Genomic DNA, 16845 nt, shown 5'->3' with positions numbered 1-16845 from the left:
TTCAACTATCCTCTGTCGCTATAAAGGATATATTGATTGCTAAAGCAAGAGCTGACATACATCGACATATATATTAAAACACGTTAAGTATTCGAGTCAAAAAGAGAGAAAGATGTATACATAACAGGAACACGTGGTATCATTATAGGTTTTTTATGTAAACATCCACAAATATTTAATATCAAATATCACAAAAACTTGATGTGATGTGGCAAATTTAAGCATATATTCGGAATCAGCAACCCAAATTCTATAAGAATCTGTTGTCAAAGTCCATGCAAGGAAAAAAAATTTTTTTTTGTTGACTATTGTTATTTAGCTAGTAGAAGAAGAAAAAAAAGGAAAATAATATCAATATTTTTTATTTATCAACCATTGAATAATGAATTTTATATCGTATATGTATATTCAGTCGATCCTTTATTTTTCGAGATTTCAAATATAATCCAAAAATGGAAGAGTTAAAATACCACGTGATGTTGACATAAAATTAAAACTATTATAAATATTATAAGTTTATAATTCTACAAATTATATATCGTTTGACCAACAGGAGTTTCTCATCAGAAATTATATTTTTCATTACAACATGTTGCGGTGTCTTATAGAAGCTTGTACTCCTCTGGAAAGTATTAGAACACATTCACTATTCGTTTTTTATTATTATTTTTCTTTTTTTTCACTTAGCCTAGCTATATAATTAATCTGATCGAAATACAACAGTAATGTTGGAACTGATAATATAATAACATAAAAAGGCAGTGAATATGTCATGGGGAAAAATCTCCTCGAGTAAAATTACCAGTGGTAAAAATGTAGGATGCAAAATTTCTTGCGGCACACACGTTTGCAGCAAAGTTAACGGCGGCAAAAATGTTCGCAGCAAAATTACAGGTCACAAGAATTTATTTCTATATTTGTACATTTTGAAAACATTTCAATAAATTAGATCAATATTACGACCATAAAAATGTTTAACTAATCATGAACCATAAATGACTAAAAAGAGCTGGAAAAACAAAATTAAATGAATATATTTTATTAAATAATGTTACACTTATCGTTAATATAAAAAAAATATTTTTCATGTACCATTTAATTTTGATATGTTTCTTTGAAGAGTAGAACCAAGGTAACTTGAAATACAAGATATGCCAATTACAGGTATTTGGACGGATGTATGTCGTGATGGAGTGTGACGTCACATCCGATATACTATTAAATTAATCAATTGAATTAAACGTACTAAAACCATATTTAATTAAACGTATAAATTGATTTATCTTAATAATTAAGCCTAAAATGCTTTTCAATTTTTAAACAAACATAACAACTTTTTAAATACAATCTCTAAAAATGTTGAATTGGTTAGTTAAAGTTCCTATCTGGTGAGCCAAATTTATTCTCCAAAGAAATGAAATGATTTGTTTAAGTAAATATATTAATAATGCTAATGTATATGGCTTTATTAAATTAAAGGCCTTCAATATTTTACATAGAACAAACTGATTGAAATTTCAAATAAATACAAAAGTGTAAAAAATAAATTAATATAAATGTAAAAGGTAGGTACTGTTGCTGCATCATTTCCAATATATTGCGTGAAACGATAACTGTATTGTTGGTTATATAAATGATTAGGAGTCAAGTAATGTATCACACTGATGCACTATGAATCCTGAGAGTTCAAAAATGGAACTTATTATCCGTTGACATAATCATGGATATATAAGCTGAACAGAGCTCCAAGCATGACCATACATTATTATATAAATCAACTAGTAGAATATTAGAAAAAGTATCTGTAGTGTTATCCAATTTATACAATGGCCTTTGAGATCTTAGGACTTCGGTCGACTTTGCTGATAATCTGTCTCAAGATATGAAGACTAAAATCTGAAAATATATGCTTTGATTTAGCGGCAAAGTATTAGGAATTGAATATTTCTTACAGCTGATATTTCAAAGAGATTCTGATGATGATTTTTGCTAGTCACATCATATTTAATTTAAACATTTCAAGCCAAAAAGTAATTAACAATCAATAAAGTATAACGATAATTTATATCAAATAAAACGGTGGAAATATAAAATACTACTTTGGGATTTTTATTTTTATTTAAATTGTTGAGTCCCAATTTTGATAATGATCAATTGTTTTAAAATTTCGAATCCACCTTTTTACAGTTGATACACAAGGAGCTGGAAGAAGGACACTTAGATAACTGAATGTCTCTGTAACCTTTTGAGAAGAGAGACATGAGTTCCAAGCCCTGAATAATAAACTCTTTATTCAATCTACCAGATTCTTCCTGTTTACTTTGAACCTTATAAAATATTTTTTCAAGTCCTCCTTTCATCACTTTTAGAAAATATGAATTAGATTTTAGCTTCTTATTTCTTTCAGATTTTTCAGATCCTCTCTGACGTCACAAAAACAATCAAAACTTAACCAACAATCGGTACAGTACAACAATTCGAAAACGAATGTATGTTATTGACATAACTTGTATTTCAAATTACCTTCAGAAAAAACAATCTTTATTATGAAAGTGTTCTGCTTCATGCTTTGTCAAACATGATCTGTCTTTTCTGTAACAAAACGTATCTTGAATACTGAGATCTTTTTTACATTAGTAATATTTGCTTACTTATGGAAACTATAACCAAATCTGCATTTGTTAAGTCTTCCACGTCCATTTTCTAAGTGATGGCATCAGTCAATAAAGATTGATTGCCATCTTATTATTATTTTATTTTTTTGAACGTTTATTTCGGAATCTATCTTATATATTCATGAGAAACGTCTGTTTACCCAAATAAATTTAGTTATTCGTCTCTTTGTCTCAGCTTCCCTGTTTCTTCCGAAAGAGTTCCTAGATAAGTTTCTACCATCTCTATCTGTCATTCCGATGGCAATGACAAAGAAGTTAAACATTCTCTATTTGTCTCTTCAGTCACCAAGGACTGTCTCAAAAAAAACCTTAGTTCGTTTTGGATCATGATCTCTCAAGATAACATGAATATAGTAAATTCATGAATTACTTAACTTGGAAATATATTATTATAAGATTGTGATAAACATGACTTGTAATAAAAAATAATACTTGTGACTCGAACATAGCTTTACAGTAATTTGTGACTTGCACATGGGTGAATTAGTCCAATTATATACTATTTTATTATGTCTAAAATAAAATAGGAGTTTCTTAGTAAATAACTTTACATATTTATAATTATTGAATATATCTTTAACTCATTAAAAAAATAACGTTCATAAATGTCTCAAATTCAAAAATTTGATTTATACATTGAAAAAATATTAGATTAAAAATTTTTCAAAAGAAAAAGTCAAAAAGTTTAAAAATATGTTTATATAATGAATATAAATTACAAAATAATGAATAATCCATTTACATTACCTCATTATATAAATATTTAAAAATCAGAACTATTAGTCATAACATATTTAAGTTAAATAATTTCTTTATATTTTTTTACGTAATTATTTAAGTGTCGCAATTTCGAAAAGGAGTTCGTACAATTCAGCTAATGGGCAAAGCGAGTGAGTTATTCTATTGAAAAAATAAATAAAATAAAAGAGCTATACAATAAAATATATTTACCTCACAATTCTTAAATTATTATTTAAATACGATCATTAAAGTAATGCATTATAATTTGTTAAATTTAAATTTCCTACAGTTAATATTGTTTATAGATTATACAAATGTAGAAACTAATAAAAAGTATCCAATATATACATTATGCATGGTGAATTTGTTTAATAAATATTGTTACTTTCATATATTTTCTCTAATCCACGTCTGAAACACATATTACAACTAATTTACGGGTAAACAAAATTACATTTGTGGGTTAACATATCTATTAAACCATGTAGGTTTTTATATAGGTATATAATGTATATATTTTTATTAAAAGCGCGAGGAGAATGCAAGGGCAAGACTTGTCGTATTACTGAATTAAGGCCCTTCTTAATACCAAGAAAGTATTATGATTATATTAGAATTTAAAAATATATATTTTGTTATGCATTTTTAAAACAATATACACCAAACATAGCGAAAATGGCTTGCTTCTGAGGAAAAAGTTAACATAACAATGATTTATTAAACAATGAATAACAAAGAAGAGGGAGTACTCGCAACAACCGTTTTCCTTTTATAAATTCTAAAAGTAGTTTTTTCTTCACAAAAAGGGCATCCCTAATACTGGATAGTTGAGAATACAGCATGGCGCCTTCTACACATGAGTAAATTGACTTTTGGGATTAATTATAATATTTAATTCAGATTTTATTATCAAGTTTGCTGAAATACATATAAAATTAGACGTTATCATAAGTCCGACACTGAAACATATAACTGAAAAATGACTGAAATTGAGCAATGTAGATGAATGGACAATACACCTGGGAGAAATAATTCTGTTGAACACAATGTGTGTAGCATTGCGTCTCGGTCGTTCCTAGAGAAGGAGTTATACATTATGTATATGGACTTCAAAAGAGATTCCTAGGTCAGATGTAGTAATTGTAATACTCCAATGTTTACTTATTCTTAATCAGTGCAACTCCATCGGACTAATTAAAGAAACATTTACAAAAATGGGAAAGGACAATAAACCCCAGATGAGTTTTAGCTGCCCACAGAGTAGAATTTAAAACTAATCAAGTATTTCAATGAACCTCTCGAGAAGTTCTATGAAGAGTACTTTTGAGGTATGTCGGACACGGAAATCGAGATTAGAAGCAGGTTCAATCCCTAGTGGACCAGTGTATACTATTAGAAATTGACTGACTATGTGATCTCTTTCATCTAGTTGATGTTAAGTATTTTGACTGAAGAATTAAGAATTTGAGAAAATAGGAGCACTTATCAAGAAGTCTGCCCACGATGTAATAAAGTTTTTTGATAAAGTCGAAGACGAAAAATGTTGTCGATATGAATGCAATGTTACGCAGTTGTATGGGGCAGATTCAAAAACTGATGACTCATTGATATCACAAGTCTTAATACGGTCAATGAAGTTAAAAGAATTAAACAACTAACAGACGGGTTTGAAAGTACTTTTTTAATACTGCCAAGATTCTTTTTGGATAACTGGACATGGCAGTTCATCAATCTCATTTGTATAGTTTTCTGATGTTCAAGTTGATTGACACTCTCAAGACATATGCCAACATGGAAAAAGTTACATTTGTCATGGAAGAGAACCGTTATTTGGAACATTTCAACGATATCTTATACTTAATTTTATCTTTTAGATTCAACTTTAGCCAGATGTACCATAGGTCTAGTCAATGATTTTCTGATAGGTGGAGTGAAAAGAAAAGCAAAAACCTTGAGTATGAATTGGATAAGATCAAGAAGGAATAAGTAATGCTCTTGGAAATTGTGCAAGGCGTAAGGGATACAAGGTTACAGGAGTAATTTCTTTAACTGTCATAATCTACAGTAAAAAGTTAAGTCAAAATTACAAAACAATAGAAAACAGCTAGTAAAACTTCCTTGTTTGGCTATTCTTCAATATATAAAGCTTCATTATACAAGAATGAATAAAATTTCACATGGAAACATAATAATAAGGGGAGATTACGTGCATAGGTAATAACAAGTGTCGTATTAAATATAAATAATAATTAAATTGTAAAAAGGTTGGGATTTCAATCATGTTTGTCGTAAGAAAAGGGATAAGTTAAAGAGTAATCGGCAATATGCCAATAATGTAGTGGTTGTTGGTTAAATATTAAGTACAAATGGTTGCAAACTAGATTCGGATAAAGTAGAGGCCATCAAAAAGGTTCCGTATCCTACAAATATTCCCAAATTTATGAAGTTGGCTGGGACTCTGTAATCAATTTTCACCCATTACTACCAATTTTTTTTACAAGTTATGACATTTCTACTGGATTTCTTTCATATGTTAATGAATTTTTTAGGGACTTAAAATGATCCAGAAGCCATGGAGAAACTATACTCAGATCCAAAAGTGTTGTGGCATGAATTTCAATATGGTCGACATGTCTAAATTTTAATGTCCCTGCGCTACAGATTTATAAAGGTATAATTGAACGAAAACGTAAGGTCTTATAAATTTTTGTAAATCTATTTTACATCTTCATTCGGTTAGGTGAGTAGCCAAATTCAGTTAAAAGTATTTTTTTTATATTTAATTAATGACTACTACATATACAGGGACTTAAAGCAAAATATAACTTGTACATTAGGGGGGGGGGGCACTCTTAAAGCTATGTATTAGTATAAATAAGTCTGAATATCACTCATTTTATCTACATACCAGTGAAATAAAATATAAATTAGATGCAAGTATGATAAATACTCCATATATGTATCTCAAGCTATGCACTTAAATTCACCACTTATTAAGAAATAATAAATCATAAAATCAGTTATCATTAAATAAATATATATTTCAAAGCCAAATTATTATCATGGAGCTTATTTCTTCTCAGATCTTAACTTCTTTGCCTTATCCAAAAGACTTTTTTTTGCTGTTATGGCATATCTTTTTCGGTTTTCATGAATTAAGTTATTATTTTCTTGAGCAAAATTTTTGCTCATGATATTAATTTAAATACACCTTTCTTAATATATTTTTCGAACAGATAACCAGTCTCAAATTGTCGGCAAGCAAAAGACTAGACTCATTTTTAATGTACTGAATGAAGCTTCTAACAAGAGATTTCGTGGGTTTAAATTATTTGAAATTATTTTTTTATGTTCAATGGATTGAAAAATAGTTCGTCTGATGGTTCTACTAAAGATAATCTTGATATATCTCTGACAAAATCCTTATGTGATTCAAGGGTGTGGTTATCGATTTCGTCAAATAGAGATAGCATAGAAAGATTATTTTGCTAGTTGTCCTCTTCACTTTTTAAGTAAAGTTTGCAAAAGGTTATCCAAAAAACTATGCACAAAATAGATTTTTGCAAAATATCCGAAAATGTAAAATAGTATTTCTGAGTCAGCATGTGATGGGATGACATTGATAATTAAGTTTTCCAGAAGAAGATCTGCATCAGTAAAAAGATAATCCTTAAATTTCTCAACAAAATGTTCACAAATGTCGACCCATCTCATTTGGCTGAACTTGATAAGTGAAGATTATCGTACAGATTTTTCTGTTTCAAGGAACTGTCTCACACTTGTGTAATAGTTGCATCCACTACTATATCGATAGAAACCAAACATTTGTTCCAATGGGTCTGACTGAATTTTCAAGTTAAAACATAGCTAAAAATTTTATTGAAAATTAAATATTGAGTCAAATCCATCATAGCAGAAGTTGAAAAAGTTCGAAAATTATCCAGCCAATTAATAAATTCTTTGCAAAAAGCATTCTTTGTTCAAAATTAAATGGTGTTATGGGTTCACGATTCCGATCTTTCTTTTTAGGCTTGTAGTTGAAGATTTAACGTTGAATAAATTCCAACGGCGCAAAATAAGCTTCAAAAGTTTTTTTTTATTCTTAGTATTAATTCAATATCATAAATGGTACTTTCATAGAACAATGCATCTGCTGGCTTGACTTTAGTTTTTTCAATCGGATGAGAGTTAAGAACTTTGTCATTCAATTTGTGTGTATACTTCACAGGTTTTGTTTGCTCGATATGATAGAATTTTTTATATGGATAAATTCAGCAATCGTTTCTTCACCATCAAACAAAGTACATTTCAAAAACTTTCTTCCCAATAAGCTGTTGTATATGCACTGCATCAAATAACAAATAACTTTTTCCCACTATCACAAGGGTTAACAATATGCGTATTCAATATGCTGTTGCATAGCTCTTGAGTGTAGAATTTTATGTTTGCTGAATATCCATTAAGCATTGATGCACCTTACTCAAAACGAACAGGTGTTGTTGCTTCTACAACTTGGTAAAATAATTTTCTCAGAATTTGAGAGTATAATTTTGTCAAAGGTACCATTACAATAGTGTCTTCATATTTGTTAGTTAAGCTCTTGATCATCACACAAAGCAATATCCTGGTTGGTATATCCCTTCCATGTTCAAAGCCGTAAATTTTCCTCCCGTATACTCACAAACTTTTGCACTGAAATGAAAAAGCTATAAATTTTGTATAAAATTGCCTTGAATTTATTGCAGCTTACCAATATAATGCATCCATAATAATGGATACAATTGTTTCTCTATCGTTGAGATTCTTTATTCTTTGTTCTAAATATTTTATGGTTTGAAGACTTAATCCTGTATCGACTGTAAAGCAGCTTGAAAGCCTTGTTAACTACTGAATAGATGGTAATTTCAGTATTCCTTCGCTCATTATAAGTTTATACAAAGATGTGGATGCAGAGCCATTGCTGAAAATGAAAAGCGTTACTTTAAATTAATACACTAAATGAGCAACAATATTTACCGAGGGTGTTTGGGAGTATTTCCTCGGTACTTTTTTTAGATTTACAAAATTCCTGTTGCTCAATCAAAAAAAGTAACGATGGTTTTAAGCTTCTATTGATATTTTCTACAATACCGATGTTTAAGTAAATGGAATTCTTAATGACGAAGTCTGTTTTTGACATAACTGTTTTCCAACATAGCGGTTTAGTCTTGGAGATCATATTGCATATCTGACTCGTTGATGTAATGATAGCCGTAGAGAAAACTCAGAAGAATCTCTCATGGCCACAAGACTTCCATTAACATGCACTTCAAAGGTCATAAGTAATTTAACCAAGAGACTGAATTTCAAATGAGGATAAGGGGCCATCGCAAGGGCATAAAACAAGAGGGATTCTTCTTTCCATTGAATCAGTACATCAAAAGGTAAAGACATTCCATCAATATGACTTTTTAGCTCTGCTTCCAAAAATCCGATATGCGGGTTTCTAGCCCATTACCTTGATTTTCATATCGTGCCATACAACTCGTTCTATTTTATGTATCTTTGGGAACATGCCTCAAATAGTGCTTTGGTGAACCTAAGGAGGTGAAAAAATATATAATGGCAGAACCGAAGAGTTGAGTTAAGAATTGAAAAATAGGACTATGTATTTGCATAAGCAAACATGACTTATATTTTTTTTTCTTATGCTTTTGTCCCCTCTATAGAATAAATGAAGAAATACATAAATATTTCTAGTGTCCCATGTAGATGGGCAATGGAATAGTTCTCCAGATATAGTCTAATATATATATTCTAAATTCAACTCTGGAAAATTGGATGGTATCGCATCGGTGTCCTGAGAAGTAACTCCATAGTTGGAGGGATTTAAATTAATAAAACACACTCTATCATGTTGACTTGGCTTTCAATTCGATTGTGAATTGCTTGAGTCCATTCATGACAAAGATCTTCCTTGTTTGTGAATACATCCAGAATGACCCCTGGATCCTTCCCTTTATTCTTATATCCTGTTCTACATCCAGGGACACGACATATTTTAGGCGTTGTAATACACCACCGGAACTCAAGAGGACACGACACTCGATATTATTTCCGCTAAGTAATTATTGAAAGAAGGGAATTCAATGTACTACTCATGAATGATGAACATTTTCTTTTCTCTCTTGTCCACTCCGATGTAAAATTTTCTTTCCTGTAAAAACTATTTTAAGTCCATGTAATATAGTAATAATTTATTTAGTTTATTTTTCCACTAGATTTTCTGGGTCGTCTTTTTTATATTTCAATGATCTGTAAAATTGTGGTATTGATAATTATATTAGTAAAAAAGATCGATGGAGAAGATCAAGGAGATTCTTACTGATGCTGACAGAATGATTTTATTTTCGCTACGATTCCAAGTTACCTATCATATTAATGATGGATGCGTCAAGAACTGGTATCGGTCAAGGTTAATAGAAATACAAGGTTAGACCATCATGCAATCGGGCTTGCTAGAATTTTCAATCGGATGTATTGTACTCACTGCTGGGTAAGATAGGCAGATTTTTACAAAACATCCAACCACTCATAGTCTTTGACATCACTGTTGCTATAATTTTTAATTTAATGTATTGTACTAACTATTGTGCAAGAAAAACAGATTTTGAAAACACACACAACCACTCATTAACTATGACGTCAATATTAAAAGCGTGGCGGAGGTCCAACAACAGTTGTACTCACGTAATGGTATAATCTTGCATTTATATTAACCTTCGTATTGGTTATATTCTAATCCAGAAGAATGATAGCAGAATACCAAAGTCTATTATTTACAGTTCACGTTTTTTATCCGAATCTGCAATAGGATATGCTGTTGTTGAACTTAATTTTCATTGTATGAGGGATGAGTAATATTAATTTGAGCATCGTCATCGTAATTTTATTGCGCAATAGTCACATTGCAGATTTTACAATGTGGGAGGTAGAAGTGGGATCATTAATAGCGGTGAAAGATCCACAGTTCTTCTACGCCCTTTGTAACTTTTTTTTTTGGTAACTGCCATGTGATGACACAACCCCACCCAATGGTTTTCCCTAAGGAACACTTTCCTATCACGCCCTTGGGTACGTTTTTAAACAAATTTTGTTCCAACATACCTTTCCCATGAATTGGGATGGGATCCAAGGTATGATATGGACCATTGTAACTTTGGATCGATCTAAATCCGTATAGGAGGTCCTTAACGTGTAGAAGTTTCTGGTGAAGCAGCTCTTAATCGTAGATGACGAGTGTCTATCGATGATCCATTTTCTCATAAGCTAATTTATTTTTTGTTCACATTGATAAGAAAGCTTCATAGGTAGCCCTGGTGCATGGGTTTGTATTTCGTATAAAACTGCATAAAAATAATCTATATAATATTTACATTTTATAAGTTTTTGCTCTAATTTCGAGCTTTGTTACTGAAACTGGGGTAGATAGAATTGTTTGGTGTTTGTGCTGATGTGATTATTTATCAAACTCATTTTGCTTTTGCTTTATGAGTTTACTATCCTGATATCGCAGCATCAATTTTAGCCATGTTTACATTAATGAGCTGTTATTCTTCAGTAAATAGTGATTATGACACACTTCCCATTTGTAAGTTTTTGAGTTAGCTCTATATTAATTTGTTTGACGGTGTCGTCTTAATCAGAACATATAAGTTCCATTCTTCATCCAATAATCCAAACAAGTCCTTCCGGTTTTTGTCTAACCCTCTCGATGTCTCTATGTATAGACTAAATTTATTTAAGCAGATTGGACAAGATATTACTCTTCTATAGGAACAACTATTACAGTCACTGTATACGGTTCCCTTAAATCTATATTTTCATACATCGCCCTAAAAAGATTATGGTAACCTTTTATTTCTTTTATCTTTGAGAGAATAACTTTATTTTTGACCTCCAATGACTATATAACGTCATATTGAGATGGGACGGAATTTCCAGTTTATTTATCCATAAAGTTAGTAAAATAAGAATGTTTCACGATTGAAAATGGAATGTTGCAGAAAAAAACATTTTATTTATGTCTAATGTGAAATTTGATGTACTTAAATCTTCATCATTTAAACCCTCAAGTGGTTTATGGATCTTGGAATATATTTTTTTAGTTTGAGACCCCATTGACTTGGTGATTGAGAAGCAAGAGTGAATTACATACCCAAGTATAAAGTTCCATAAACATAACAAAGTTTTGATGATCCTCGATATGGAGTCAAATATTGCAAGAGACAAGCATCTTGGTCACATGAGTAGTAAAATTAAAATTTTAATCAAATTACATTTTCTTCAATGGGAAAATATCTAATATTGGACTCTTTAGGTACAACGAAGAGTTTCCTTGAATAAGCACAATTCGAAAATCATTTTTTTTAATACATAAAAGAATGTTATAAACTATGAAATTAACATATTATCTATTTTATAATAGTGTAGTAAATAATTTAATTAATTTTTTTATCAAACTTTAGTAAACATGAAACCTGACTATAAGTTAAAATAATGTTTTTTTATTATTATTGAAGTTTTCATTTTATATTAAAAATTACATATGAAATAGCTAAAGGAAGAAGAATCATGTAAAAAAGTAAAAAAAATTAAAAAAAATTATTGATAATTATCCCTCACCTATTAAACTTACCTAATCATTATACACATACCACAAAGTAAAAACATTAAATAAAATCCGTCACCATATAAAATTCGAAAAAAACCGTACAAGCATATAACAAGAACCGAAAGAAGAGCAAATAAGAATAAAATATAACAGTTAATATTTAAAATTAAAACTACCAAAAATCTCTTATAGTAACTTACTTTTTAAAAGCCTTCTAAGACCTTGCAATCCACTTAAAGAGTCCAAATATTTTGCCGACATCGTGGAGTAATGCTTTATAATATCAATACCATATTTCCATCCCGAAGTCTCTGGAATCATCAAAAAGAAGACAATATATTTTTTTATAGCTGAAATTATAACATTTCTTATCTGTTCAGTAGCTTTGGGTCCATAATTTGTAATTTTGCTAGCAATTCCAACGCCTTTGTCTTTCCTGGGGATTCATTTCGTTTCCAAAGTCCTAACAAAACCAGTGCTTTTGTGAATTTTGGTTCTGTGCCATTCAGTTCTTTTACATTTAAAGCAATAAATGTTTAAAAAATTCGAACACTGGGATAATACCCGAAAGGATAGTTAAATATTTTTCAAAAGTCATCACATAGATCATCATAAAACATAAGAACAGTCGAAATTTGAAACCGCGCAGTAAATTTTTTGTACCCATAAATATAAAGTATTGATCTTTCTATTTTTCTATCCCAAGATTTTGGAAGATCTAAAATTTTAACATATCTCAGTAACATTATTCTTAAAATTCCTTAAATATATTATTTACACATGGCATGTAGAAGGAGTATAGTTCTTCGAAGTCCTTTTAATTGGAAGACAAAATTTACCCTTCACAAATACCGAACCATTCTATTTCGCAAGGTAATGAACAGTCAAAATAGAATTACAAATTGCTAGGTTTTTTAGGCAGTTATTGGATTGTTGAAGAAATGTTTCTCTGTCACCTTCTCAGCTAAAAGAGGCAGAGAGTGTAAATTATATAAAAACAAGGGAACTATTTCAGTACCATACAGTTCGACTCTTGTCAAGAGATTGTATTTCCTCAATTTTCTTAATTTTTTATAAGGAAAATTATGCAGTAAATGAAACTTGGGTAAGTTTTACCGTGTCTTTGCCATTCAATCCCCAAAATTTTGACCCTATTTTTGAGATTACAATCTAAAAGCTTAGTCGAAGAATCGGAGTTCCAAATTCCTGTTGTGAAAACAGCAGTTTTACTTTTATTAATTATCCAGTCAGACCTGTGATAATATTTTTCAAAAGACTTATTATTGACTTCAATTCTTCTAACAAACTGACGTTCATTGTTGGCATCGACAAATAGTGTAAAACTATTCAAATAAGTACTAATTAAATGTATAGAACTACCTAAGGAAATTCCAAAGCTCCCATATCTCATTTACATAATTCTTCAATTGAGGCAGTAAATAAGAAAGTTGCTGTTGGACATCCATCCCTGTATCTTCTCCTAAGAAGAATAGTCTCACTTACACAACCATCGATCTCAATAGTAGATGATCTATTATAGAGCAAAGGTCTAATATGATTGAAAAATACCCTTAGGAAATAGCTTTTAACAACCGAAAGTATATGACTGTGTTTAATGGAATCCATTTTTTTTTTTAAACTTCAAAGAACCAACAGAGCCCTAATACTTCTACATGTATAAGTTATTTTCCTATTTCTAAGATAGCCTTTTTGGTAGTCCCCTAACCTTTCGTTGAGGATGGGCTCAATTTGTTTTGTAATTAACCTGCTAGCATTCTATTTGTTTCGTTTAAACTGTTATTGTCCTCCAATGACCAGATTGAGTATTGAGTCTCCTTTCTTTGAGAAGAGCCCAATTCTATCAGGGTTGTAGAAGGAAAAAAATTCCATACTTTTCCATCAAAACTCCAAACTTTAAGAAAAACAAAACAAAAACATCGGGGAAGAGTGTTAATTTTTTTCGCCTAAACCATCATGTCCCGGTGCTTAATTACTTTTAAAACAACTTTTGACATGTGACAAAATATTTCGTAATGTGAACAAATGGAATGGTGAAATATGATATCTGTTTTCATAGTAAATTGCTTCGTTTGCCTCTAAGAATATTCTGAAATTGGGAAAAGAAATAGTCCATTATACAAAGTCTATTCAAACGTTAAGGTGACTTTTCATATTCCAGGGGCAACGTTTATTTGGTATGCTAGATTTTTTGATTTTTTATGTTATTAAATTTGAAAGGGATATATTTATTCTTAAAAGCTATATAATATGTTCAGTTTATTTGTTAGAGGCATAATGGTAGAAGTATTTTGTGTGTTCCACAATTTTTTGCTATTAAAAAATATGGATCTAAGAATTTGCATGAAATTTTGCGTAAAAAATGAAATTAAGTGGTACAAAACGCTTGAAATGTTGATAGTGCACACGGTGAACCTTTTCTGAGTAAAAAAAATGTTTATAAGTTTTACAAACTTTGTCAAGATGGCCGGGACGATCCCAATGACAAGCCTTGCTCTGGACACCCCAGCACGTTGATAAAGTTGAAGCAGTTAAGAAAATTGTCTTGATAATAGTCGAATGAATATCAGAAACATTGCTGAGGATATAGAATTATCGGTGAGACGAGTGTCGCAGAAGTTTGTTTCGAAACTGCTTAATTTTGACGAAAATAATTGTAGCATAAGTATCACTAATGAGCTGTTGGCAGTCGTCAATGATGATCCCAATATGCTCAAAGGGTCATAACTGGTAACAAATCATGGGTATATCGTTAAGGAAAAAAACTGAAGATATATATAAATGGACATAAAACAAAAAATCACCGATTTCGCAAAATACTTCTAACCATTATGCCTATAATGAACAAACTAAACATATATATATAGCTTTAAACAATAAATATACGTTGTTTTTCAAATGTACTAACATAAAAAAATCTAGCATACTAACTATACGTTGCCTCCAAAATTTGAATGTAACTTTACTTTTTTTATCACACCTCGTATCCCTAGTTAAGTCTAAAACCTTTATCTTACAAAATAATCTTCTCAACACCGGTTTTGGAATTTATATTTTTGAAATACAGAATCTTCGAATATTGAACTTGTACAATTTCTTAAGTTTTTTCTCGATCTCTTCCTCTGCTATATCAGATACTAGCTAAGAATTTCTTGGAATGGCTCGGGCTAAGGAAGGAGCGGGAAATCACATTGAAAATGGTCAAATTAATTAAGAAAATTAAAAAAATATTCAGAAAATACTTCCATATACTCATAATTATAATATAAATGTTTCGTTGTTGTCGAAAAAGATCCTGATAACTCTAATTCTATTTCTCTTGGATTCTTCAGACTATATCAAGTAAGGTAATTTACAACGTCTCATCATAGAAACTCCCCCACACCGCCCCCGGAAAAAACACTCTTAATATTGAATCCTATAACCTCAGTATTATTATAATGAATATAAAAAAAGAATGTGTTATAAACTTTAAATAACATAGGTACATATATGCATCTACAAAATTGTCTAGATTAGAAGTCCATTTTCTATTTATTTCAAAAAATTCCAGTATCAAAATTCGTCAAGTAAATTACAAAGAACTTTTTTTTGAACTAATTTTGTAAAAAAATAGTTTATAGCATTAATTGGAATTGTAAAAGAAACACAAACCTACGATTATTTTTTTCGTACTTGCAAAAATAAAAAAGTTATGAAGAAAAATGTTGTCAAAAAAAATAGCAGAGAAAAAAATTGAAAAACTATTCAGAAAAGGACAAATATTTCAGTTAAACATCAATTTTTATTTGTCAAATTCATATTTAAACCAATTCCCAGACAAATTCCTACAAACTTTATTCTATTTAGTTATCCCATATTCCATTGGAAGAAAAGAAATTGCAATTTTCACCGATTTCTTTTTTTGCCCATAACTTTTTTTTAATTTTGAATAAATTTAGAAAACGTAGTTAATCGTATAGTTGTTGTTTCAAACGCCAATCTTTTTTTGATAAATAACCCCCCAAAAAAAAAAAAAAAAAAAATCTTAGCACTTCCGAGCTCAAAAGAGAGGCCCATTCAAAATTTCACACACACATCTCTCTTCTATATATATAGAGATTATATAACCATTAAAAGTATCAGCCATAAAAAATCTATCAAACACAGAATTATGTACTTTTTAGGGTATCACTGCAAACTTTTGATCCAAAGTTTGCTGACTGATATTGAAGAAAGATCAATTTTTGCTGCATTGCTGGTAATTACTTCAATAAACTCTTTTCTTGAGCATCATCAGGAATATCTTCAACTTTGATAGTGAATGGGCTTATAGCAAGGAAAAATGGTGTGACAGGTAAATTTGGAAAATATCTTGAAATTTCTTCTTCAAGAACTTTGATTGTTCATTAACAGAAAGTATTGTTATATTCATTGTATTTTGTTTAATTTTAATTTTCTAAAAGAAAAATCTAAAGATAAGTTCGACAAAGTTTAAATTGTATTTTATTACAATTTTATTTCCGAATCTAAGCATGTTTTCTTGATGCATGGAGAGACAGATTTAACCCATTTATGATTGCAAAGATGTTAACCAAGTAAGTCATTTTCTTAACTTGGTTTATGTGACCCAAAGCTCTTCAAACTGTAGTTTGGATTAGTAAGGATAATCTCAACAGTATGGATCATATATTATAAACATAAAGTTTGAAGACTAAAGCTGTACCCGATGAAAAAATTCAAGGACTTTTACTTGTAAGCAAAGACCTCAAGACTAAA

At 30.1% G+C, this 16845-nt stretch overlaps 1 protein-coding gene and 1 long non-coding RNA gene across 53 annotated transcripts in view; one reads left to right on the top strand and one right to left on the bottom strand.

Moving 5' to 3' along the window:
- The window catches only part of slo (calcium-activated potassium channel slo), a 291323-nt gene that overhangs the window by 202200 nt on the left and 72278 nt on the right, over positions 1-16845 (top strand). For 19 of the 50 annotated variants that reach the window (XM_071892309.1, XM_071892308.1, XM_071892341.1 and 16 more), the window contains one exon: positions 3515-3565. The exons of the other annotated variants lie outside the window; for them this stretch is intronic. In XM_071892309.1, coding sequence (XP_071748410.1) covers positions 3515-3565 — 51 coding nt within the window. The remainder of the gene's footprint in view (positions 1-3514; positions 3566-16845) is intronic. 50 annotated transcript variants of the gene reach the window in all.
- Positions 6437-16106, bottom strand: LOC121127052 (uncharacterized). 3 transcript variants are annotated; one of them, XR_011782923.1, is made up of 5 exons: positions 12848-16106; positions 12270-12787; positions 8433-8994; positions 8167-8376; positions 6437-8108 (listed from the first exon to the last, which is right to left on the bottom strand). It is a non-coding gene; the product is annotated as an uncharacterized lncRNA (long non-coding RNA). The 3 variants fall into 3 exon arrangements; XR_005867467.2 differs by having other exon boundaries at positions 12270-16106; XR_005867468.2 differs by lacking the exons at positions 12270-12787; positions 12848-16106 and adding an exon at positions 9781-12231 and having other exon boundaries at positions 8433-9710.

The sequence above is a fragment of the Lepeophtheirus salmonis genome, chromosome 12 (genome assembly GCF_016086655.4).
Source record: "Lepeophtheirus salmonis chromosome 12, UVic_Lsal_1.4, whole genome shotgun sequence".
Taxonomy (NCBI): domain Eukaryota; kingdom Metazoa; phylum Arthropoda; class Copepoda; order Siphonostomatoida; family Caligidae; genus Lepeophtheirus; species Lepeophtheirus salmonis.
This window is presented reverse-complemented; position numbering and strand designations above follow the sequence as displayed.